Genomic DNA, 27459 nt, shown 5'->3' with positions numbered 1-27459 from the left:
AACTCTCTCACCCTTCACTCTCATCGCAGAGCCTGAATCCTTTTCTCTGCCATCCAGACTGTGAGAATACAGCGGAGGATTTCCATGTGTCTTGGATACCCATCAGACACAGTGATACAGTGATTGTAAGTAGCCATTTAGCAGACACTTTTATCCATTCCCCTAGAGCAAGTTGGGATTGAAGGAATAGTTCACTCAAAAATGAAAATTCTGTCATTATTCATGTTTTCACTTCTTTCAAAACTTGAATAACTGTCTTTGTTACTCCAAAGCACTTGAGGTATTTATTGTCCAAACTTTTCTTTTCCATACAATGAAAGTAAAAGGTGACCATATATATCATTGCAAAATGTAAACCATGTTATCCAACTTTATCTGCATACACAGTATATTCACATAAAGCGATATATACTATTTAGCAATCTCACCTGCTTCATTGCTTGTATTGTCGCAAAATGTAAGCTATTTAAATATTATAAACATTAATATCATGATATTCTGTAAAGCTGCTTTGAGACAATGTGGAAGGTGAAAAGTGCTACACAAATAAATTTGACTTGAGCACAATTTTCAGGCAAGATTTTCATTCAATACCACTTAAAATTTTGTCTGTTCCTCACACAAAGCTATTGTATAATTTCAGAAGACTTGTAATATAGTGTATGAGTTGTATCGGACTGCTTTTATGATGCCTTATTATGTTTTTTGCTTCTTTTGTAAAAAGCCCTTGGTGTCCATTTACTTTCATTGTTGTGGCCTAATGGTTAGAGAGTCAGACTTGTAACCCAAAGGTCATGAGTTTGAGTCTCAGGTCCAGCAGGGATTGTAGGTGGGGGGAATGAATGTCCAGTGCTCTCTCCACCCTCAATACCACGACTGAGGTGAGACCCTTGAGCAAGGCACCAAACCCCTAACTGCTCCGTGTGTGTGTGTGTGTGTGTGTGTGTGTGCACTCGGACGGGTTAAATGAAGAGCACAAATTCCAAGTATTCCACTACACCATTAGATATCTGCAATGGGTGACGATGGAGGTGTAAAAGCTAACAGTTACTTTTCTATTTTGCCATGGTCAGCAAGCAGACTGCATCGGCCAACACCAACAGCTCAGAGCTGCACTAGTCACGATAGTTTAGCAAGCATTTTAACACTGCATCAGCAATGGATCAGAATTTCACAATAGAAATAAACCCACAGGTCACTCACTCTCCTTCTGGAAGCGATTCTCACTTGCGACCAAGTCTGAATTTTTCCAGCCCTGGAGAACAGTGAAACTTTGGATTAAGTGTGATTTCCCTGGTGTAAGCCAATTATTAGGTACTCCATAAGCTCACACCCTGCACAGCTAAAACAAGTCTAAATCCATGTAGCCATTGGCCTGGTTTCCAACGTCAGATTGTGCCTCCTTATACCAAGAAAAGCTTGTCATTTGTGACAGCATGAGCTGAATGAAAAATATTTGGATGATCTGAGAAAAGGGCAAGATTTAAGTACGGTACTCATTTATCATTCCTAATGCATACTGGAGAGGAGGAGGACTGTGCCTTGTTCTGTAAGAATCCCGGTGTAATTTTAGCTTGACAGAATCCTGGGGCCCCACATCCACATCAGACATAGGTATGTACATGTTATGCATCCAAGGAGTTCACCTACACATGTAGGTCTTGCTCCACTGACGAGTGCCACCCACATGGAGGAGTAGAGCGGGCCATTCGTCATTCAGGCTGAATATATGGCACAGGCTGCGGAGACAAAACACAGCCAGCTGATGACTGCTCTTTGAACGCTCTGTCCCGTCTGCTACTATACACACTCCAGTGTTTTTCTCTCCTCCGTCTATCCATCGATACTTTTCTCTCTCTACTGCTTCTGTTCTTTCTGTATCACCCAGGGACAATGTGTGTGAACCGCAAGCACGTGTCTGTGTTTAATGAGAGAGACGTGAATAGAAAAAAAGCCTCCTGCATCGTCAGGCCTTGGCAAACTACAATAAGAGCATTTGCATAAGTAATGTGCTGTGCCATGAAAGAGAACACTGAACGAAAATGTATTCTTTATCTATATTTTTCAAACAAGATAGATTTGTTTACGAGGCATTTAATAGAAAATGTCTGTTATGTACTCACCGTTTTGGTATTTCAAACTCATTCTTTTTAATGAGTTTTAATTCTTAATTTTTAATTCTTTAAAAACCTATTAAAAACCTTTTTAATTCTTTGAAACACGTAAAGAACAATTTGAAGAACAAACTGGTCATTTTTGTCCATGCAGTTACAATGAGTAGAGACTTTAAAAGGACACAAAGAAAAAAAAAGTGGTCCACATAATTTTTGCACTATATTTATATGCAAAAGTATGATTCAAAATGGACTTAACTACTTCTCTTATGAATTCTCTTGGACATGCCAAGGAGAGCAGGGATGGATGTCAAGGTTTTAAGGACTACTTTAATGGTTCTTTTGTGTTCATCATAAATCTTAAAACAATTTCTTAAAATTAAATTATTTAAAAAATTGTAATTGCTTGGATTGGAACAACAGGGTGAGTAAATGATGATTACATTTTAATATTTGAGTGCACTATCCTTATCTACTTATACTGAATTAAGTTTAATTAAGTCTCTTTTTAAGTATAAATCTAAGAATTTTGTGCTTAAAAACAGGTAGGAAAAGAAAGAACAAGAAATATTACATTTTTGCGTCTCTTATTATCTTGCATAAAATTTCCTGTTTACATAATTTAATTTTGTTCAAGGGCGTTTAGATATTTTTAACAGAAAACGAGACAAAAATCCTGACTAAGAATTATTTTTGTTGAAAAGAAGCAAGAGAAATCAGAGAAAAGGAAAGAGAATTTAGTAGAGAGAAGTGACTGCCAGCTCAACCTCAAAAAAGACATATAATAGGAAAGAGGAGAGAGATGTTGAGAGAGAAAAGGAAAGGGAGATAGAAAGTGAGAAAGAAAAAGTGGTAAAGGGAAAAACAGAGACTGTTGACAGAGCAGGTGAGGAAGGACGTGGGGATCAGATTGTGTCTGTGTCTGGGGAGAGAGGAGGGCAGACAGACCCAGAAACACTCAGCAGGGATACTGCCAGAGCACAGGTCATGTCACTGAACCAAACAGTGCTCCTGCTAGAATTATTACTTACGAATCTATTTTTTTTTTAATTGTTTTTAGAATTTGGTATATTATTATTTGTATTTGTAAAAAATTACTTTAAACCAAATTATAAAATACATACACTGAGATTTATTTGTGATACACATGCATTATCCAAGAGGAATATTTTTCCAGACCAGTCTATTTATGTTTTGATTTGGTTTTTGTAAGAACAGACATCATAGGGACAAACAGACCGTACTAATCTAATGTTAAATGATTTCATCTCAGTTAAGCATGTATTTCCTTTCTATTGTCTGTACGCACATTCAATGCCCTCATTCTATTTATCAAATATTTGTTCCTATATGCTCTAAGAAAACTGTCCCTCCAGGTATCAGTCCTGATTACGGTGCCTTTATAACTCGTTTTTCATATTCATGTGGAATAGGAAAGAATGTGAGCGCTTTCCTGTAAGCTAAGATGATTTTTTAAGTTAACACCTGGATTGTATTTGGAGCTGTCTTAATCAGATATTTCTCCACAATTAACTAAACAAAGTGCCTCTCAGTTGGAGACTGGGCTTTATTCTTATTACTGTTTCTTTCTCCACAGCCATTTTTCTGTCTCTTAAAGTGTTCAACATCAACATCAACTCAAATGCCCTTCTTTGTTTTCCATCTTGATAGATTCAAATACAGCATATTTTAAATATATTATGAGCTGGAAAAATATCAGTGCATCAGGTCAATGTGTGACAAAAAAGAGGTTACTCACCTAAACACATCGACCCTCCACAAGCCCCTAAAGAGATGCGCTCAGCCAGTTAGTCTTATGTTCACAAACCAAAACATATCTGACTGAGCCCTGGAATCAGAACTCAATTGGACTAAATCAAATTATGAATACATAAAATGAAAAATACTTAAGACAGTGGGCTGATCTAACAAAACAGAGCAAAATGGAATTCTAAAATTAACACTAGATGCAGGAAAAGTTTTAATCCTTTTAAAAAATATATAATTATGGGTCAGAGTATCAAAGGTGTATTTTCACGAGTATAATAAAGACATAGTTTTTGCAGTTTATTGCATAATACTGTATTATGACTTTAAAACACTTTTACCAGAGTGCATGATTTGAAAACGAATACATTTTTAACGTTTACATCACATAACCACCTACATACGTATGGCTCTTCTGACACTGTAAACTTGCTCGGTACCTCACCTGGCACTTGCGAACAGAGTCTTCAGGAATGAGTCCCGTGTAACATGAGTCACGATAAAAGAGTTCAAAGCATTAAAAAATGGGACAGTGCTTCAGCAAGTGCGCTTTATCTGCATGTTTTCTTTATTTAAAGGGATAGTTCACCCAAAAATGAAAATTCTGTCATTAATTACTCACCCTCATATCCATATTCCAAACTCGTAAGACCTTCGTTTATCTGTTTGTGATGAAATCCAAGTGCTTTGACACGCAACTGACACGTTCAAGATAGGTAGTAAGGACATCATTAAAATAGTCCATGTGACATCATGGTTCAGCCATAATGATATGAAGCTATGAGAATACTTTTTGTGTGCAAAGATAACAAAAAAAATAAAATTCTTCTCTTCTGTGTCAGTCTTCGCCACGCATTCATGAGAGCACCATGATTCATGCTTGTTTATCACATTATAATGGTACTGTTAATGGTAATGATACATAGTGTCTTTTCAATTTTGTATTTGTTGTATTTAGATTCCATTGCTGTATGTAATGTTAGCTAATGCATTAGCAATGCAGTCCCTTGTTTATCATGCTAAAGCTTTAAATCTAAAGAGAATGAGCAATAAAAGGTCAAATTGAGAGGGGAGACTAAAACGTATGTTCAGTATGGTCTCAGACGAGGCACTCCAGACACCCTAGTGGCCAATTTCTGATTAAACCTAAACAGAAAGTCATAATAACCCAAGCTATAGGAGCACCTGTGCCAATGGTCCAGCTGGTGTAACCTAAACACTCGCTTCTTGTGCATGCTACATGTGTGTGTCTGTACAAGAAAACACGCTGCTGTATTCCCAAGACCGTGAAAGGTATGTGCATCATTCACACAGCCAAGAAACCGAGACAGCTACGATGAATAGTGTCTGTTATTTACTGTGTCTAAGAGAACATTTCCTCAGGGGGAAGCTAGAGGGAGCTTCATCTGAGCTACCTGAGAAAAACGTGTTCCCACAGTATCCACAAACCCTATTTGAAGACGTTAAACAGTAGAAGTGCAGCACTTGAATTCACTGTTTATCTGTCAGTTAACTTGACAGAAGCGTTAGCTTTAGGGCCATTGCATAACATCTATGGGGCCCTTGGCGCAGGCTGGAGGCCCCGTTGATGGAAAAAGTGAAGGGTGAGGAACAAAATGGCAGCGTAAACAGCTTAAGTCACACCCCAGCAGGACCCTGACAGCATTTAAATGGATGATTTATTGTACGATTCTGTTAAATGTTGTCACAGCGGGGTTACGGCTGCATATTACCCGTTGGCTTTTGAGACTTGCTCTGTAGGTCAATGTGTCTGAAAAATGCTGTCTAAGAGCCAATTTAGCCAAACCTCCATTTTAATATCCACACTGGGCTCAGGTCACGGTGGCTGCTAATACATCATGCAATCAGAGAGAGTAAACGTGCAGCATATTGAAAATGAGCACCGCGTTCTTAAATGTTTGCGCAGCACTGTATAGTTACTAAGGTAGCCGATTGCATATGGGGAGAAAAGGAGCGATATGAGATTGGCAGACAGGGAGGCCGTTACAGGTTAAGCACCGTTCACTCCCTCCTGAGATTTAACTCGTGCTGAAAAGTTGATTTATGGAATAAAACTCTCAGACCCAATTTCCGCCTTTCTCACTGACTCCATAAGCATGGTGCCTATCAAATAGAAGTGTGCCTGTACTGTGCAAACACTCACATGCTCTTGCAAGCCACACACAGACACACTTTCATTTACATTAACATGCCTCTAAGTTCATAACACTATTTTCTTTCTGGATTTATTATTTAATGCAATTTACTTGAATAAACCTCTTGTATGAAGATCATGTTTTAATTTGTTATTATTTTAAAATTATTATTATTTACTTATATATTTATTTAAAAATTTTAAATAAAATTGTTTTATTGTTATTGATATATTTTATATTATTATTGCACACACATTATTATTATTATTATTATTATTATTATTATTACATTGTATTATTATTATATACTTGAATACACCTCTTGTATGCTGAGCATGTTTTAATTTCTAAAGTAAAATTATTTTTAATTGTATTTACTTTTATTTATTTACTTGTGTATGCATTTAAAATTTGAAATGAAATTGTTTTATTGTTAGTTATATTTTATATTATTATTGCATAAGAAATTATTATTATTACTACTACTATTATTAATAATAATATTATTTCTTTGAAAACAATTCTTACTGCTTAATAATATTAATTAATTCATATTATTTAAATATTTATAATATAATATTATTAATTAAATGAATATTAATTTTAACATTAACATTAATGTTTATCTTGTTTTTAGTCTCTTGTTGTTTTTTTTACTTTTATTATTTATTTACTTATGTATTTATTATTTATTTATTTATTTTAAATTTAAATGTTTATTATTATTATTATTATTATTATTATCATCATCATCATTAATTATCCATACACATAATATTTTTATTTCTTTGAAAAAAAATTTTTAACAAATATTTTGTTATATTAATTTTAACATTCATATTTGTCTTGTTTTTAAGCTGTCAACAATATTACGTGAACTTACTGAGTCTTACACTGGGCCCTGTGGGCTGTTTGTGGGTTTTAGTGGAGAACCAAAGTGTACATTACACAACCATCATAGAAAGAGCCATCTGTTTTAAGGTGATGAAAAGTGGGAATAGCTTTCTTTTGAGCTATTTACTTGTGGCTCACTCAGTTTTGGTGTCTTGGTTGCCACCTGAGCTGCCATGTTGTTTTTAGAGATTACTGCTAGTAGGTTTTGGCCCCTGCAGTGTTTTGCCTAATTTTCCGCCAGTGTGCAGTAAGAGTAAGCGGTATAGTGAAAAGTAATGCGTTATGTGTTTGTTTTTTCTGTTTTCATACAAGGACCTGTATGAGAACATTCCACATTCTGATTGAGTTTCACAAGTCTGGTTAGACATGAATTACACGGATATGCTTTTAAAGCTCATTTTCGTTCTTGGTGAATTATTATTCCCTGTTATTTTCTGATTTGGAGGCCGACTTACTATAGGAAAGCCATAAAATTTGTAATGTCTGGGACGAATACTTGCCTATTTCCCTTTTTGCTCTTAGAACAATTTCTGTTTCGAATTTTGGTAGCTGTTACCGTAAATTCTTATGCACAACTTCTTTATAAATCTGTTTTAGATAAACCATAAACAGCGTTTGCCAAATTGCTCCTTTTTTATTGTTCTTTCGGATGGTTTTACCTTCAATGGTTGTGACTGGCTTTAGTTACTCAGAAGCTCCTTATTTTTTGTGTTATAGATGTTTGGCAGTCGCCCATCCTTATGTGCATATCTATGTTTTAGACCTCAGCTGTGCACTGTAAACACAGAGAGTGCGCATGCATGGCCGAGTGCTTGGCCAGACGGATTGCGTGAGACTTTTTTACTGCATCTGCAGAGCTTTTCAAGAAAAACATTAGATAAACAGATTGTGCCGGCCTGTGGAACAGGGATAATGTCTGATGCTGATCGTTTCGAGTGTTAAGACGCTTGCTCAGAGCAGGGCACATGGTCAAGAACGTCTAAATTATCCTCCCCACAATACCACAACCCCCAAAAAAGCCTCAGCCACCCGCCCCCCTACCACCACCAACGACAGCCAACTATTCAACAACTAACTAAATTGGCCGTACCAGCAATGCTCTCAGTCGCTTTCTGTTTTTGCCCATTTTATGTTTGTCTGACTCTGTCGTTCTCACTCTTGGCCTCCCTGTTTTCCCTGTGACTTGTGATCGTGTTTTTCCTGGAGGGGGAAACGGCTACATGTGAGAACTAGGAGGAAGCAAGTTTTTTATCGAGTGCAAATACAGATGCTCACACAGACGTGACTAATTATACAGGCTCGCTCATGGTTTTTGGGACTGCACATCTTTACGCGGCAGTAAAATAAGATGGCAACCGCAGCGCTATAAGCTCACGGTTGCGAAAAAGCATCGCACTACGCCGTACACCGTAGGAGGGCTTCAAGGTCGGAGCAAAGCCCAAAATTGTCCTGCTGGAGCCCAGCAGAGCCCCGAACCGAAATTCCAGTAAGAACAACAATAAAAATGAAAATCGAAAATGATAAAAGAGGGAAACGCCAGTGAACCACAGTGAATTAGGCAAAGCAAACAGGCGCAGAGTGCCCCGTTTGGAGTCTTGCTGATTGGGAAAACACAGCGAGGCTGAGCATGTCTGGATTTTTTTCCTCATCTCTCTGGCCAGTTATAGTGCAGGAGCTGCAGTTGGACCAGGTTCCCTGCAGATGTGGTTTAACATGGACATGTGCTCTGCCATACTTTTCTTTTTTGATTTTCACTGATGCAACACAGGCACAAACTAAATGTTGTTAACTTTCCACCATTTGCATGCTGCTTTTGCAGACTTCCTTTGAAGTAAGCACAGGCATTTCATGTATCTGACAAAGACACTTCATATAAATACACAAGTGAACTTTGGTCTTCCCTTATTAATAAATTTTTTTATTATTAATTTTTAAGGAATATGTTTGTTTGTTTGTTTGTTTGTTTGTTCGTTTTATTTATTTATTTATTTATTTATTTATTTATTTATTTATTTATTTATTTATTTATTTATTTATTTATTTATAATAATAATAATTATTATTATTATTATTATTATTATTATTATTATTAATAATAATAATAATAATAATATTATTATTATTATAATAATAATAATTATTATTATTATTATTATTATTATTAGAACTGATCTATATGTTATCTGAACTGTTGTTTAAAGGGGTCATCAGATGCTAAATTCTCTTTTCAAGTTGTTTGAATATAAATGTGTGTTGGAAGTGTGTGTACACATCCATCCTATTATGATAAAAATCCACCCAGTGTTTTTTTTTAAATCCCTATTTTAAAATCCCTTTCTCAAATCAGGCTGTTCTGAGATTCCTGTCAGAATGACGTAGTTCTGTACAGACCGCTCCCACGATAGTTGATTGACAAGCCGTTTTACCTTAGACCCGCCCTCAGTGAGCTGAGTGAGCTGTAAACAGCCCCCCATGCATATTCTGCATATTCTAACCAGCTGGTTAGAAGAGAGCTACATGCAGACTAGTGGACATCATATACCTCTGTAAATAAATACAATTTAAATTCATGGCTCGCACACTTTAATGCCCTTTGTACACTCGTTTCGAACTGGAATCATGGCTGAATGATGTCCACTTTGCAGGGCACTTTACGGTCGAATAGAACAAACGTCGTACGTGAGAAGAGATGCATAAGAAATATGCAGAGCAGGGGGGGCGCGAGGACTGGGATTGGGAAACGCTGGATTAAGCGATTGGAGTAGTGATGGCCGCTTTTGAAATACTAGGTGCGTTCGACTTGAAGCACAGCTACAGACTACAGGCGATCAACAAGAGTAGCCGCTTGCAGTCAGGGGCGGAGTTGAAAACGGAGCCGTCAAGCCGGACACTTTCTGCTCCCGTTAGTGACGTTCATGCGGTGTTTGCATACTCTATCACAGATGAAGTGAATAAAATGCAATATTTGTCAAATACACAGACGTTTCAGAAACGTTTTCATGAGCAACAGAAACACTTTTTATATACTGCATAATACAGCGCCATCTGTTCAAGAATAAAGTTCAACGTCAATATATGCTATTTAAATGCAAATAAAGTGGGGGTATATATGCTTTCATCAGTGTTTTATGATAAACGTGACTCAATATAACATTGCAACTCCAGTAAAAAAGCTTTTTCTGTTCAAAAAAACACAGATTTGTGAGCATTATTGGAATTGAAAAGGTTAGAATAAACGTGAAACACAGGTGATCATTGTCATGCGGTGAATCTGGCCAATCGTGAAACAGCTGTGTCGTCATCAGCGCTCCTGCAGTCGCTCTGGAGAAACTGCAGTGGCTGAGTCGGCTCTCGAAATGCTCTTTAACGCCACACGTGACAGTCACGTGGTGTCGGGCGCCGTCTCAAGTCAGACAAAATTTCTAACCGGCATGCACTGCTTCAAATCAGAATTTGATCGATCTGCGCTGCGTTAAGTCGAACGCACCTAATGAATCATTTTGCAAAGCAATTGGTTCAATTGATTCGAAGCTTTGAAAAGCTTTGTTTCTCCCATCGCTAGATTGGAGTGCTTTGTTTTTGGATGTAATAATGAATATAGCAGTCGTCATTTACTCCTGACATCTGAGCCGCTGAAGACGCAGAGGATTAACGTTAATGTACTTTCACTTTGAAGTGAATGCACCGATCCCCAATCTGCCTAAATGCGTCTATGTTCGCACGAATCATTCGTGATCCAGCCTCACCTACGGAAGTGAGTATAAGGGTTTTTTATGAATCTTTGCAAATCGCCTTTCCTAATAACGTGGCCGAAGTAAACAGTACTGCTCGTCACCCCACGGAAGAGAGGGGCGGGGTCAGCAGAGCTCATTAGCATTTAAAGCAACATGGACTATAATAGCTTGCTAAAAACAGAGCTGATTTTGACAGGTTTAAAAAGGTGTTTTTTACACTACTATTGAGAAATTTGAATTCATTGTATATATTTATTTAATTATAATATTAGTGACCAAAAATGAAAAAAAAACAAATGTATAATATTTTTGATAATTTAGCATTAAATTCATAGTCCAATTTAATAGACTATATATGTGTCTGTCTCTCTCTGGGAAGAAATCATATTATTTCTCATAATTAAAAAATATTTTTATATTACTTTGACATAATTATCCAATTCACATTTAATTCATTTTAGATATTTATTAATTATACTTGTAGTGACCAAAAATTATAACAACAAATGTATTATATTTTCGATAAATTATTTTTGATAATGTTTTTAATATATAGTGAAATATATGTTATGTTTATTGCTAGGGGGAAACTATCAAACGTTACACAAATTAATGTTTTATTGTATTTAGACATCCATCCAACTACTAACACTTACAAAAATATAAATAAATACATTAAAAATTTAAATTTGTAAGTTTGCTCTCCTGAACTTGATAATAATTAAATCTTGATGTTTAAGGACCTCCTTTCACTAAACATTTGCTGAAAGCAGCAGAAAAAAAAGGCATTTGAAAAAGTTTCATACCTTATTCATGGAAAGTGTCTCAAATGATTACAGTCTCTGATATGGTCCTTACAGGAGCCTCTTACTGTTTAAACTGTGAAAAGGGTTTATATTTGAGAAAGGGGCACCATTAACCTTTGGTTAGAATTTAAAGAGGTTCTTGCTGAGCTGTGGCACTGTGGAGAAAGTTGATCTGACCTGTGGGTCTAATGCTTGCAGATGCAGTCGGGCTGACTAGTGGGTTTCTGTGTTCAAACCTGCGGTTATGAGAGAGAGTTCAGCTGTCACAGCACATTGAATTAGGAAGTGAGGTAGGTTATGAATGTGTCTTGGCTTGGCCAGGTCCACTGAGAACGGCGAACCAAAACCTGTGAACTGTGAAGGCCACGGATAGGATGTCCATGTGCTTTTGGACAGAATTTAAGATCAGCATACTTTAAGCTCCATCCCTCAGGCTTCGCAGGTTCAGCACTCTTGGGAGAACAAAGTGTGCAGAAATAAAGGACTGGGAGATGATTCAGTCAATAAACTACCTGACAAATTCAGGCAGAGCCCAGGACAGCTCATCCAGGTGTGATGTCTAGAAGAGACCACAAATGGTCATAAATGAGTTGTAGGTCTTAGACCAGATTTTTAAAATGAATAATCTAATGACATTACCTGCAGAATTTATTTGCTATGTTATACAAAATAAAGTCTGGTATAGTATTGTAACTAGTGTTTTATATTTGAAACAACCCAATAAATTCAAGACAAGGGGTATAAGAAAAGTTGGAGGTTATCTGAATTCATGGTAGTTAATTATGATGATGTTTAAGAACATTCAAGAATCTGATTGAAGTATTTTTAAATTCTTAAGTTTTGTCTTTAAAAACAAGATATCAATATTCTTATAAGTAATCCTGGAAATAAATAAAAAAGTGTATTTATTTATTTTTAATATAGAAATATGTTTATTTTATATTATATATTAATAAGCCTATATTTATTTATTTTATTCCACACAAAATTAAATTCTGTCACCATTTACTTTTACTTTACTTTACTTTACTTCACTTTTAGTCATTTAGCAGACGCTTTTATCCAAAGCGACTTACAAATAAGAAAAAGTAACTAAAACTAAAAGCTAAAACTCTATAAATACTATATATACACACATTTTAAAAAATAAAGAAATTAAATAAAAATGACAAATGCATACAACATTTCAAAACTAACCATTTAAATGAAAACCAAAAATAAAGCTAAAAATAAATCAAAATATTAAAAGAACAAAAGGTATGAGTATAATTATGATTCTAACAACACTATGTACAACCACACACATACATATATGTATATATAAATGAAATATATATATTATTTAATATATATTATCCATTTAGTATGTTGAAGTACTAAAATAACTCAAATTTAAAAAAAAAAAAAACTAAAACTTAATAAAAAACCTATACAGACATAATAAAAAACTAATAAAATGACAAACATTACTACAACTGTAACTAAAATTAAAATAGATAACAAATACAAATCAAACTACATTAGTTTATCAGTAATCCTAAAAAATAACACTGAGCCAAACACACGTTAAAAAAACAACAACTTACTTACACATAGTAAGAAATGGTTATAAAAAGTAAAACAGAAGTGAAACAAGTAGTAGGAAAGAGGAGAAATAATACAAAAAATAAAACAGGTACTTTAATATTTAGTTTACTCTCCTGAGGTTGATAATCAACATTTCCCGAAGCTTACGAATGCATTTGTTGAAAAGACGGGAAAAAGACTCACTCTCATGTTGTTCCAAACATGTGACTTTCCTAAAACAAGATATTGAGAAGAATCTAAAAAATCTTTTATATTGTATATAAGAAAGATTGTTATACAGGTTTGGAATGACATTGTTTGTTTATTTGTTATCATCTGTCAGTGATGACAAATGTTATTTTGGGGCTGAGCTATGCCTTTAAGAATGTTTCAAGAATCAGCCCAGTTCTGATGGGTTTACAGGAAAAATGCTAAATGCAACTAAACGTATAATCATTGATAATTAAGATAAGAAAACGAGTCAGCTTTTAAAATGGAAGAGAAAGCAGCAATTGAGATCAACTGGTATGTAATCCATGAAAACAGGTAAAAAGAGACATTCAAGACAACTGCTGATGTGGATGTTAGACACTCAAGAGAATGCATGATTAGACACAAGTAATCTGACATTCTCAATATCTCCACTGTTAGACCCTAACTTGATGCCATCAGCACCCCTCTTCTCCGAGCCAGTGCTCTCTCCCATGCACCTGATCAAATCTGTGTAAATATTTGGTGCGAGTAACATGAGGATGAAATTATCATTCCTTCCTGCAGTAAATTAAAGCAAACAGCTGCAGCTGTCTTAGGGAACGACTAGTTAAACAAACGCTGAGGCACTGAGCCCTACCTAGGCTTTGGCATCCATACCTCATCGCCCAGGCGTAACTTGTGTGGGGTCAATAACTCTACCCAGTGACCCGTCTGACGGCCAGCCGTTTAGATCTTCTTGGCTCTTCTTGTAAGCATCTCTGTAGGCCCTCGAGTGAAACCATGTACCTCTGACAAGTCTGCTTGTCTGCACCAAAAACTGAACCCATAGATTCTGTGATTTTTCCACGAAGTACTGAAACAAGGCCTAAAATAACATTTCACTTCTAAAGTTTAACCTGAAGGGCTTTACTTCTGCTTTTTCAGTTTTGGACCGGTGTTAGGGGTTATTTTCTCAGTGTTTTGTAGCCTATATGGTAGCCGAGAAGGCCTTTCATGTGATGTATCCCGTGCCAGGTATCACTGATCAGGCTAGCACATGGAGAGCTGTTTATGTATGCCACTGTCACTCAGTATTACACCTATTGGCAGTAATGCTGACTGGCGTAGGACTTTGAAATTCAACCGAGCACATTGGTAAGGCCAACATAAACGGGAACGTGAAAAAAAAAAAAAAAATGAACGGGTATCCAAAAATGATTAGGAGTAAAGAACATGGAGTAAAGAACTCAGTCTTTGAAAGGAGACGAAAACATGTGCAGTGAGTAACGTATGCCTGCTATAACACCCAGCAAAAAACTTAATATTTCTTGGGCTGCACGATTTCCATTGAAATAAAAGTTTAAATAATTTAGTATTGTAATTGTACAGTTGCAATGTTACAAAAACATTACATTATTATTTTTCTTAAATATTCAATTTTATTTACAGTAAAATATTATGAATAGTAATATGTGACCCTGGACCACAAAACCAGTCTTAAGTCGCTGGGGTATATTTGTAGCAATAGCCAAAAATACATTGTGTGGGTCAAAATTATCCATTTTTCTTTTATGCCAAAAATCATTAGGATATTAAGTAAAGATCATGTTCCATGAAGATATTTTGTAAATTTCTTACCATAAATATGTCAAAGCTTAATTTTTGATTAGTAATGTGCATTGCTAAGAACTTTTTTGGACAACTTTAAAGGTGATTTTCTCAATATTTTGTTTTTTTTGCACCCTCAGATTCTAGATTTTCAAATAGTTGTATCTCGGCCAAATATTATCCGATCCTAACAAACCATACATCAATGGAAAGCTTATTTATTCAGCTTCGGATGATGTATAAATCTGAATTTCGAAAAATTCAGTTGATTGATCTAAAAGCAGTGAATCAATGATCTTTCTCTTTTTGCAGTTTGAAAGCCAGTGACAATGCTGACAGTGCTCTGTGTCCTGCTAACGCTGGGGAATCATGTCCTGGGGGGAGGTTACGCCCCCATGCCTCAGATGAAATATGTGCAGCCCATGATGAAGGGGCCTGTTGGGCCACCCTTCAGAGAAGGCAAGGGCCAGTATCTTGGTAAGTGTTTGCAATTAACAAAATCATCCATCTATCCATCATTATATGTTTTTCCTATCCATCCTGTCATCCATCCATATTCAAATGATAATGTAATTTGCTTTATTCTCACATTTATATTAATATTGTGAAAAACTACTCGATTTAAAATAACTGTTTTCTTTTTAAATATATTTTAAAATGTAATTTATTCCTGTGATGGCAAACCTGCGTTTTCAGCAGGCATTAGCTACTTTAGTCTTCAGCGTCATTTGATCCAGAAATCATTGTAATATGCTGATTTGCTGCTCAATAAACATTTCTTACCTTCTTAGATTCTATGGACCTTTTCACATTTCCGTATTTCTCAGCAGTGGAAGTCATTATAGTTGGGTAAATTTGTGTAGCGGTGAATGAGAGACTACAAAACTATTTTTTTGTAATTTAATGTAAAGGTAATACAATACAAAGTAAAGTGTTATAAATGTACATACATGTACAAAAAAAAAAAATATATATATATATATATATATATATATAATTAAAATGCTATATCGCAGTCTGTGAAAAGGGTACATCATTATTAACATTCAGGATTCTTTGATAAATAGAAAATATCAAAAATAAAAGAACAGCATTTATTTGAAATAGACATATTTTGTAACACTAATATCTTTACCCTCACTTTGATCAATTTAATGTGTCCTCGCTGAATAAAATAATTAATTTATTTAAAAATAAAATCTTACTGACTACAAACTTTTGAACAGTAGGAGGTAACAACATGAACATGCCTAAAAATATATGTACACTCGATTACACCACATCTGATGCCCATTTATATAAGAATTAGTTCTGATCAGACAGCACAGAGACTTTTTACTATTCGTATCACTCTATGTGTATGTGTTTGTTGAGGACATACTGGCAGTGTCTATTAGTTACTCTTTCTTGCAGCATACATTGTTATTCATTCAACTGATTTGTTCAAAAGTACAGATTCATTCAGGAGCAAAATACGTGGCTGTCTTTATGAATGAGTCATGTGAATAAATCACTCGATTAATTAAAAAACAGCTAATCACTCATAAAAACACCTATTTCGTGAATAAATGAATTTGGCTGGTTAAACTGGATTGCAAGAGGTTAGTAAGTAAGATTCATATATATCATTTTTTGCACTAAAGTGGCACAGTGGTTTAGTGTATTCATCCTTTTAGGCCCTGGATGACTGAGATTCTTCAGGGAGAGAAAGAGTTTGGGAGTTGAGCCAGAAGTCTGTCAGACTGAAGCGCTGGATATGAACAATAAGAGAAGACAAGAATGGTTTGCAGTTCGCTGACTCGTCTCCACTCTATGATATATGAGAGGGCATTGTGAGAGTGTCACAGGAAGAGATAGAAGAGGGACAGGGTGGGGTGAAGTTACCTCCCTTCTGAGCGGTATTAATCACAGGTCCATATAGTCCAAACCTGAAGGGAATCAAAGGGTGTGTCAGAACAGTGTCAGAAACAAGCAGGAGGGGTCAAGAGAGTCTTGAGCTGATGAGAAATCCAGGGTAGATGTCAAATGGAAGCTGTTGTGATGTGCTTAAGATACATAGGAGGTCTCTGTTTCATGGGTAAAGGGAGAAGGATAAAATACAGCAAAGAGAAAAGAGCAAGAAGTGGTCAGATACGTTTTCCTGGGATGTGATGGTTTAACTGCTGCTGATAGTTCAGTTTTTAGGGATAGTTCACTCAAAGAGGAAAATTCAGTCATTTACCCACCATCATGTTGTTCCTAACCTGTTTGAAAACACTGTTCCGCAGAAGGAGGAAAGTCACAGAACTCACAGAAGTGTTACATTTTGTGTCCTGTAATTAATGTACTTAAAGTTTGAACAATTTAAACAAACTATCAAGTTAAGTGTATAGGAGACCTTCGAGATCAATTAAGATTCAAAACATCTCTAAAGAAAAGCTGTGTGCTTACTACCATCTAGTGGACAAAGGAAGACATGCACTGAAACACAGAGAGTTTTTTTTTTTTTGAGAAGTGTTTGTAATATAATTACACTTTGCTAATCCAGTTGAAACCTAACCTAATAAATTTCATTAAAAAAGAAACAAAAACATACTAAATAAAACCTGCTATTGGGTATAGATAACCAACCTCTCTAAAATACAGAGCCAACCTCCCTAAAACAAGTCCTCCCATAAACATTTGTGCTGAAACTATTGAGAGAAACATGTACTCTGCGCTTTTTTTCCCTGCTGACCATTTCTAAATTCCACTGACTTCTGTCCAATACTGGTATGTATTTTAGGAGATTCCCTGTAGTTGTCTGTTTATTTTTGGAGCATGAAATTTAAGGTGGTGCAGTGATGGTATCAGATGAATTAAGTAAATGGAATTTACAGAATATGATTTTGTATTGTGTAATTTTGTATTTATATATTTATGTAAAGTGTAATGATCTAAATTATTCCTCTAAACCAGTTGAGACATATGTTGAATACTAGGCCTATGCTATAAATCATTTTACCACTTGAGGGCGCTTCACAAATATAGTATAGGCTACTATTCTATTACGTATACAGATGAGGATATAAAAAATATTTACAAAGAAGTGGATGGATAATACAGTTTTAAAGGCCATCGCTCTGGAAATTTGTATTCTCTTTAGAAATAATAACAGTGGCTCATTGATTTCTGTATGCCCTCCCAGTCCTGAATCCACTGTGGTTAGTTCTATTGTTTCTCTGTTCAAAAATCTAATCACAAAATAAGGTCTTTATTTTTGGACCTTGCTACTTCTAATTCTTCGTCTATTTCTTATTGGAACAACCTTTTTGATGATATTAAGTGGGCATTTGTTTGGTCGCTCCCTCAGAAATTTTTCTTAACAAATAAAGTTAAAGAAATATCTTATAAAATAATTCACATGTTTTAACCTGTCAAGCATTTTTTGCAGAAATTTAAAAGTGACATTGAAACATCTTGTTCTTTCTGTGAATTTTTGTCTGAAACTGTAGCTCATTTGCTTTGGGAGTGTCCTTTTGTTCAGCCTTTCTGGAATAATGTTAATTCTCTGATTGTCAAAAATATTCTTTATGATTTCTCTTTATGTTATAAACACATTCTTTTTGGGTTTTATGCTAAAGATAAGAATCTATTTAATGCAGGTTTTTGTATAAACCTCCTGTTATTTATTGGAAAGTTTTATGTCCATAAATGTAACTTGTATCTTTATTTGTGTGCCCTCTCTTTCTTTCTTTTTTCTTCTTTTTTTCTTTTACTTATTTTTTTAATCCTTTCTGTCCATTTCTTAAGAATTTTTATATTATATTGCTTTTTCTGTTATCTATTAATCCATGAGTAGTTTATTATTGAAAGGTATTTTATGTTTTGTACGTACTGTTTTTTTTTTTTCTGTTTGTTCTGCACGTAATGTAATCTTTGTTCTTTATTACTGCAATAAAAAAAAAAAAAAAAAAAAAGTGGATTGATAGATTAGATATATATTAGGTACTCAAGAGCCATAACATCTATGAGATAATTATGGTAGATTATATTTCATTTAACTTATTGTTTAAATATATTCCTCAAATAAATTACTTTAGAAATGACATATACAGTTTGTGTTTGTGTTATGGTATGGTTTCTGAAGTGAAAAGCATAAAGCACATTTTAACATTGGCCAATTTAGCTGAAGATGAGGCTAAGGATTTGTCTCTCTCATGTTGATGTCACATGGGCTTTTGAATATGTCAGGACACATCTGTCATGAGGTCAGTGAAATGGACCATTTTAAAGGCTAAATGTAATGAAATGTTAATTCTGAACTCATCTCTCAGAACTTTTATTGATAACTGAAGTGAATGCATCTTTGCTGCATTTTCCTCACTTGCACAGTTTGTTGTTCCTAGTACAAACATGGCAGTCAAACGTCATCACTGCAGTTCCCTTGCTGAAATTCCAGTGAGGTCAAATGCTATTGAGAATTTTGTCCTTGTCCTTTGTTTATGTTTTATCCATAAACGCATTCATTTTCCCTTGTAGGCCTTCATTGCATACCTGTGTAGCTGCCATTGAGCAGACACTTTAGCATAATGTTGAGTAAAACACAATGCACAAATGTAGTCTCACTAGCACTTTAGTGTCCCCTCTACATGGAAACAAACAATATTTTTTGATGGCACAGTGATTCATTGACAATAAAATTTGTGTCTTTAAATTCTCACATTGGTAAAATCTTCTTTTATGATTTTAGTTATGAAGTTATTCATTTTTCTTTTTTTATCGCAGAGTTTCCACCCATGACGGACATTAAAGGGGAGCCAGGTCCTCAAGGGAAGCCAGGACCAAGGGGACCACCTGGGCCTCCTGGATTACCAGGGAAACCAGGTATAGGAAAACCTGGTCTCAATGGTCAAACAGGTCCTTCAGGGCCTCCAGGATTCCCTGGGATTGGAAAACCAGGACTACCAGGATTACCTGGAAAATTAGGACCTAAAGGACCTCCTGGACTCAATGGTGAGGTTGGGCCTCGTGGAGAGGTGGGTCCACGTGGACTTCCAGGTCAGCCAGGACCACCTGGACCAGCAGGTCTGTCGTTGAATGGCAAACCAGGGTTACCTGGGACCAGAGGCCCGCCAGGGTCAAGAGGTGATCCGGGGCCTAAAGGCGGACGTGGTATTCCTGGTGAACAAGGACCTAGAGGGGAAAATGGCAATGGAAAGCCAGGTACAACAGGTCCCAGGGGACCCACTGGCCTTCAAGGACCTCCAGGACCTCCAGGTGTTCCTGGTTTTGGTAAACCAGGGATTGATGGGCTGCCTGGGCCTGCAGGGCCAAAAGGAGATAAAGGACTTCCAGGAGTTCAAGGTGTTCCAGGGGAAGCTGGTCTCCCTGGACTACAAGGTCAGCCGGGGGCAGCTGGTGTGGGAAAACCTGGACTTGACGGTGCTCCAGGTAACCCAGGCCCAATAGGTTCAAAGGGTGAGGTTGGCCCCAGGGGAACTCCTGGGTTTCCTGGCCCCCCTGGCTATGGTAAACCAGGGCTTGTAGGACAGAAAGGAGATAGAGGTCCTGGTGGATTACAAGGAGCCCCTGGTGACAAAGGACAACCTGGGATGGATGGTCTACCAGGAGATACAGGGCCAACTGGACAGCCAGGGCTTCCAGGTCCACAAGGTTCTATGGGTCTTCCAGGGAAACATGGGATGCCTGGTCTAAAGGGAGAGAATGGCCCACAAGGACCTCCGGGCTTACCAGGGCTTAGAGGTGATCAGGGTCCCAGTGGGCTCCCAGGAAAGTCTGGCCTCCCAGGAGATAGGGGCCTTCCTGGTCTCAATGGAGCCACAGGCAAACCTGGACCTAAAGGTGAACCGGGTCACATCGGACTGCCAGGTAATCCTGGTTTGATTGGGGGACCAGGTACAAAAGGTGAGAATGGGTCACCAGGACCCCCTGGGCCACGTGGCAATTCAGGGATCCCTGGACTCCCAGGCCCCACTGGTCATATGGGACCTCAAGGTGTTCCAGGGTTGAAAGGCGAACAAGGTCCACCGGGCCCCCAAGGAATTGGAAAGCCTGGAGACAAAGGTATGTCTGGTCCACAAGGACCTCCAGGAAAACCTGGCACTCCTGGACTTAGCGGTATGCAGGGCCCTCCAGGTCCACCTGGACCTCCTGGGCCTCCCGGCCCGCCAAATGGTGATATAAATCAGTTAGCGGTTCAAGGACCAAATATTGTAGGAGAATCCATTCCAAAGCCAAATGGTGAGAAACCTTATTTTGGTCAGGCTGAGCTCTCTGCCTCCGTGGCTCCTGCTTTTACCGCCATTTTGACGACACCATTTCCACCATCTGGAATGCCGATCAAATTTGACAGAACTCTGTACAATGGGCAAAATGCTTACAACCCTGCCACGGGCATCTTCACAAGCCCACTGCCTGGAGTCTACTATTTTGCTTATCATGTACATGTAAAGGGAACCAGCCTCTGGGTGGCACTGTATAAAAACAATGTGCCAGCCACATACACCTATGATGAATACAAGAAGGGCTATATGGACCAGGCATCAGGTAGTGCGGTACTGGAGCTGAAAGAGAATGACCAGGTTTGGGTGCAAATGCCCTCTGACCAAGCAAATGGGCTCTACTCCACTGAGTACATCCATTCGTCCTTCTCAGGGTTCCTCCTGTGCCCCACATAACGGTCCGTCTCAGCGGAGAATTGCTTGCTCAAGTGCCCTGCAGTAACATCTGGGATAAAAGCGACTAGATTACAAGAAAGACTTGCTGAACGACAGAGAGGCTGAGTTCGAAGCAGAGGATGGAGAATTCATGCTGTGTCTCTGTTTTCACCCTCTCTTTCAAATGTCCGATTTGATCATTGTTTTACTTTCAAGTGTTGTCATTTTCTGCCTATATGATAATTTTATTATAACTGTTATGTTATTTTTGTCGATGTTGATGTATTGGTGTTATTTTATTGATGTTGTTGTAGTTGTTGTTGTTTATCGCAATCAGACTATTAAGTACTTTGCAATGTGTAGGTAAAGACTTACCCATGTGACTGCACACGTTGCCAAATGTTCTGACTCCCATTGAGCTCCATCACGTTGACTCTGGGGTTGTGTGTTCCCCTGGTTGCAGTCGAATTCACCTATATCTTTCCCTCATATAACACAGGCTACTTGATTTGTGCCACATTTCACATTTTAGAATGCAGACATTCTATACAGCATTGTTATTGTATTTGTATGTTTAAATACATCCGTAATTTAAAGAATAATCTTCAGTTCCATATTGTTATTTCTTATTAATGCCAGACAGGTGAATATCTATCTGCTTTAGTCATTAGGTATGTATGTTTTGTTTGATTTACTGTGTTAAAGCAAAAATTATGTGCTAATCTGTCTGTTTCTGCGACAACTACGTTGTGTTTGAGAGTTATTAAGAAAGAATTTACTTGATGATTTACTGAGTTCTTTGCTCAAAACATGGCAGGTTTAAATCAGTAGTGATCCTGAAGGCCTCAAGAGGACTGCTGTACAACAGTGCCTGCATTAATAAAAACAAATATGCAATTTCTGTGACACTAATTCCATGCACTCTCAGAAAAAAAGTTACAAAAGCTGTCACTAGGGCGGTAACCTTTCAAAGGGTACACCTTTGTGCCTTATTTCTGAGAGTGTACTTAAAAAATCATGACATCAAAGCTAATACATAGCGTATAGCTTCTCATCAAAATCTTAGGATAGCCTAGAGTACATTGGTGAGTAAGGGACTACTAGTAGATTGAGAAAATGAAAATATAATTCTGATTTTTTTTTTTATATATAACAAATCAATTCTCCAACACAAAATCCAAACTACTGCATTGTGTACTCTAAACGTTTTACATTCTCTGACGCTTTTCTTATTGCTGCTTTAACAATGACACAATTGACTGATTGTTTTTTACATTCTTCTGAGACTTGTAATTACACAGACATGATTGACACTAACATGAGTCAATGCATGTCCTAATCTTTTACATTTTGACAAAAAGTTACATGATTTGGATACATCACACTGTAATAGCACTGCTCCAGTGGTGTTTATGAAAGGTTAAAATGTAAACATCCTCAAACAAAGAAATTGTTCCTGGCACATTTACTGAAGTGAATGAAAAACAGCAAATGAGGCCTGAAGACCCTCTTGAAAGACATTTTCTCACTTCTGTTTGTTTGACCAATATGTAGAATTATGTAACCTGAGGAGTGTCAGTACATAACTGCACCCACTCACTGAGGTTGCATATTCAGTACACAGTTACATGACATTTGTTGGATGACGTTGTTCAGATTATTTACTCTTGAATGATGTTTTGGCACCAGACCTTTCCTATTTCAGCATGTATTTGACCTTTTTATGGTATATTAACACTGTGACCAATATTTTCTATGATGAGTGTATATTGTGTTTGTGCAATGGATTGAAGATTTGAAAATTCGTTGTGCTGCAATTTCGCAAAACTGCTTAGACTATGTTGCTTCCATTTGTTATTCAGAACAAACCAGGACAAAAAAGAAAAGAAAAAAGCCTTGATTCTGTTCCACGGGATATTTATTCATGTTCAATCAAATTAAAAGAAACAACCAATCCCATTTGCACATAATTTTAATGAAGGCATATTTATACATCTGTGATAGTCCAGCAAGGAATGTCCAACTACCGAAACCCTGAACGTACAAATAACCTTATATTTAACAGCATCGAGGAATTTGTAGTACACACTACCATTGTTTTCTTTCTTTCTTTTATGATGTATCTATCAATCTATAGGACTTTTGTCATACTGCATTCACTTTATGCAATCCGTTTTGGGTATTAAATGCACTCTTTGATTGAACATATTTTGTCAGCTCGTACAAAATCTACAAGTAGCCTACTTGACAGTACTGATGCAACATCAATAAAGACTTTCTTGATCAATGGTGTCTTTTGTTGTTCTCTTTAACTAATAAGACCAAGGCTAATATGTGAATTAAAACCTAATCTTAAAATACCAGTGGCATATTACAGGCCCATGCTATAATACTTAAATTCACATACAAAACCTAGTGTGTAGGCTATGTTAGGCTGAAGAAAGCATTTTTCAGTGTACAGAAATTCGTGACTAACACTAGGGGGAGTGAACATCCATTTTAGTGTTCCTTGTAATCATATAAAGGTGGCTAAAATGCTTCACGAGCATCACACCTATAAGCATTCATCCACTTTCTACATTTTGTGAATATCTAAACCAGTTTCAAATCTAATTAGGTGGTCACACATTTGTTTTCTTGGATTAAATAATCAATATTTCATGTTCCGCAAAGTATTGGAATAAAGTCCTCGTAAAACGTCAACAGGCTCTTGCGCAAAGACGACGCGGTCGCCGCCTGACTCCTCCCTCTTCAGTTCATCTCAATTCAGTTTCACCGAGAGAACGACAAACACTTCACCCTCACAGCGGTTACGGCTCTACGTGCACTTTCTCCGGGGTTTGCCAAGGGATTTCAATGTTTGGCCCGTTCTTTGTAAGTATCTCTTATTATCACTCGCCTTCCGCCTCTAATATGCCAGGAAGACGTTAATAACGAGCACCCTAGTCGTTTGTTTGGCCGTTTCTAGTGTAGCTGTGAAAGCTCGCGCTTCAGCCGGTGAAGGAGCTCGCGAGGGTGGCAGCCATTTGCCCGCGTACGTTTGAACGGAAACTCCATACTCGCCTGTTTTATTCGTTTTGACGGCTAGACGTTTTTTTAACGGGGTCAGAGAGAGTTTGTCGGTCATTCCTATATTTGTTGTCGATAAATGAAGGGTCTGGGGTTCTCCTCAGGCTGTCCAACTGTCCTGGACTGCGTTGACTAGCCGCTTGCTAGCGGTCTCATCACCAGCCAGAGACCGTGTCAAGAAGTTACTCAGACAGTTTATAGCTGTAATTATAAATTTAGATAATTGCTTAATTCTGTGTCTGGACGTAAAACACAATGATCACTTGGTCATTTTTTCACGGTTTGAGCGGCTGTGAGGCTCAGAGAGGGTGAGATTGAATTGTTAGCCAGGGAGCTAATGTTATAACTGTCAGTCCAGTCAGATAACAATTTGTCGTCGCACTCCAGAATGTTCCTGATTTCAGTGGTTCAATGGTTATGCAAAGCGTGGAAGATTAGAGTCATTAATTTTAGTTTCTTTTTAGTGTACCACAAAATTTGCCACACAAGCCTTGCCCGTTCACGTGCGTGTAATTAGATTCTTCTTATTCACCTTTGCTTTATTTTAACTGTCAATCTGCCTTATGGTTTCTATTTGAAGTATGGTCGACCCGTGATCGTTCCCGTATCCAGCACTTGGTTAAACTGTAAGCTGATGATCTAGCATTAGAGCTAAACTGCGTAGTAAACTAGTTGGTAAGCCAACAGTACTGAAATGTCAAGCTTGTAGAACAGGTAAGATGATGTATGGGTAGAATCTGATTTCATCCTTTGCCTAGAAAGAGATGCTTATTGATGGCATGGCATGACCCTAAATGTGGTATGCGGGTATTTGATGAGTCACCTGGTTTCAAGCTCCACCTGTTCTCACCCTTGTTCCTGTGTAATTAATACAAGAAAAGTGTACAAGTGTTGGTCAGTGGCTTATGCCTTGTTGTCTTTGAGATGGACATGCAGGCATTCCTGCCAGAATCTGGAAGTTGTAAAATTGCCAGGTGGGAACAAGTCAGGACTTGTTTTAGAGCTTGCGGTATCTGCATAATATAAGGAGCGATTCCACCTGATGTGACAGGGGCTTTTTTTTGTTGCTTTTGTAGGGTGAAGCTTTGTTGTTTGTAGTGCTGAAACTGTGACAAGGTTGCTTTTTATCACTTTAACCTTCCCTTATCTACATTGAATAATAAAATGAATACCTTTGTGTGGGCATATTTATTGGAGAAGCAATTTATTGGTGTCTGAATATGATAATGCTACAGTGTATTTTATCACCATATAATCAATGTACATATATGGACGTTTCATTGATAGATTGACAGAATATTTTTGTGTGCTACATTGGGACAATGTTAAATAAATGTGAGCAAAATAACTTTTAAGTAAACTAAATCTTGGATAGTTGCCTTTCTGTTTAGATCCTTTCTGTACATTTAATTGAGGGACAACTAGGTTATTTTGAAGTGACCAAATGTTTATTTTTTAAATCAAATCCACCTGACATCATAATGTGGTTATGAAAATATACTGGAAACTGAGCTCTTCACCATATGTAATTCAAATGTTTATATATTGTCTTAATCTTCATTGCGTTGTGTACCAATACAATGTTTCTATCTACACTTTTTATTAAAATATTGTTTCAAAGCACTTGCAGATCTGTAACTAGGCTACACATTGTTCCATTAACAATTAGTCAGTTTTACACAGATTTAAGTTTCATGAAGCAGGAATATTCATCACAAGTTATGATAAATTGCTGTAATAAGTCAGATGTTAACTCCGTTTTAGTAACTGCGTTAATTTTTAGGGAGTTTATTCAGTGAAGGATTTGCCAGATTGATTCAGAATGATACCGAGTGTGACTGTGAATTTGGTTTTTAAATTTGGTTTTGATATTAAAAAAGCAGCTCATGAAAGTTTTGTTCATGAATCAGACCATCATACTGCTTTAGCCATTCTATAGGCTAGAGACTAAGTTTTGTCTTTACACTGGTTTCCAGAACAGATTAAGTTGGAAAAGAATTAGACTTTACATTGAACTGAGTGTGATTTCCAGCTTTATCTGTTCCAGCTTTATCCTGTGTGCTCCCCTGTATATACTCATGGGCTCTAGTTGTCCTGTATGGTTCTGTTCACATGGCAGGGCTTTGCAGAAAATACAGTTGTGAGTTTGGAGATTGCTAATTAGTCCCGTAAATAACCAAAATTTGTGTGTGAATGCACCTGTTTTAATGACTCAAATACAGGACTGAGTAAAACATAGTATAGGTAGACCTTCAGCATGGTACTGCTTTCGCTGTAGAGGATTGGTATTTTGAAAAGTCTGCTGAAAGCTTTCTCATTATTAACTAATAAAGACTGTGCCATATAAATGCCTCATAACCTTTCAGAACTCTAAAGTACAAACATGGCTTTTTTGATCAGCATTAGATGTGTTTAGACCATATTTATAGCTTGTTTGGCATTTTGGTTGAACAGAGCTGTCAGTAGCCACTCTTACTGGGCAGCATGTTAAATGTCACTGGTAGCAGTAGTTCACAGCTTGTTAACAAACATGGATCGAGTTGTGCCTCACAGCAGGCTCTCCTAAAACATCTACACAACTGGCAACAGCATGACTCCCATTCCTCCCACTGTCTTTTCAACTTGTCTGCTTAAATATTGAAGGAGTTGTTGTAGCCTTTGAGCCGGCATTGCAAACCCAGCAGGAGCGCTGCTAACCCTTGATGAATGAGCACGGTGCTCACCACAGTCTCATCCTGACCTGACAGACATCTGCACCCTCTGTATGGCTTCCGTAGATGCTGCATGATGTGGCCTTTGAGAAGACAGTCAATTTTTAAGATGTCTTTGTTGAATAACATAAACTGTCTGTCTTGTCATTTGAGTCATTCTATTAAGTCTACAGTCACAATGTTAAGCATCAGCCTGACAGGAAG

The 27459-nt window shown here is 37.1% G+C and overlaps 2 protein-coding genes across 4 annotated transcripts in view; both read left to right on the top strand.

The window, feature by feature from the left end:
* col8a2 (collagen, type VIII, alpha 2) overlaps positions 1-23762 on the top strand; it is a 54317-nt gene extending 30555 nt beyond the window's left edge. The window contains exons 2-4 of one of the 3 annotated variants that reach the window (XM_058752471.1): positions 30-125; positions 15150-15314; positions 19584-23762. In XM_058752471.1, the coding sequence (XP_058608454.1) occupies positions 15167-15314; positions 19584-21496 (2061 nt within the window). In that variant the 5' untranslated portion in view covers positions 30-125; positions 15150-15166 and the 3' untranslated portion in view covers positions 21497-23762. Of the gene's footprint in view, positions 1-29; positions 126-10553; positions 10686-15149; positions 15315-19583 lie in introns of those variants that run through there. The other 2 variants (XM_058752470.1, XM_058752469.1) reach the window with 2 other exon arrangements.
* Positions 23763-24182: 420 nt separating this feature from the next.
* The window catches only part of ptp4a2b (protein tyrosine phosphatase 4A2b), a 29954-nt gene continuing 26677 nt past the window's right edge, over positions 24183-27459 (top strand). Inside the window, exon 1 of the mRNA XM_058753494.1 lies at positions 24183-24349. The gene's annotated coding sequence lies outside the window, so the exon portion shown is untranslated. The remainder of the gene's footprint in view (positions 24350-27459) is intronic.

This window comes from Onychostoma macrolepis, chromosome 19 (genome assembly GCF_012432095.1).
Source record: "Onychostoma macrolepis isolate SWU-2019 chromosome 19, ASM1243209v1, whole genome shotgun sequence".
NCBI classification, from domain to species: domain Eukaryota; kingdom Metazoa; phylum Chordata; class Actinopteri; order Cypriniformes; family Cyprinidae; genus Onychostoma; species Onychostoma macrolepis.
The sequence above is the reverse complement of the archived record's forward strand: the minus strand, read 5'-3'. Positions and strand labels throughout refer to the sequence as shown.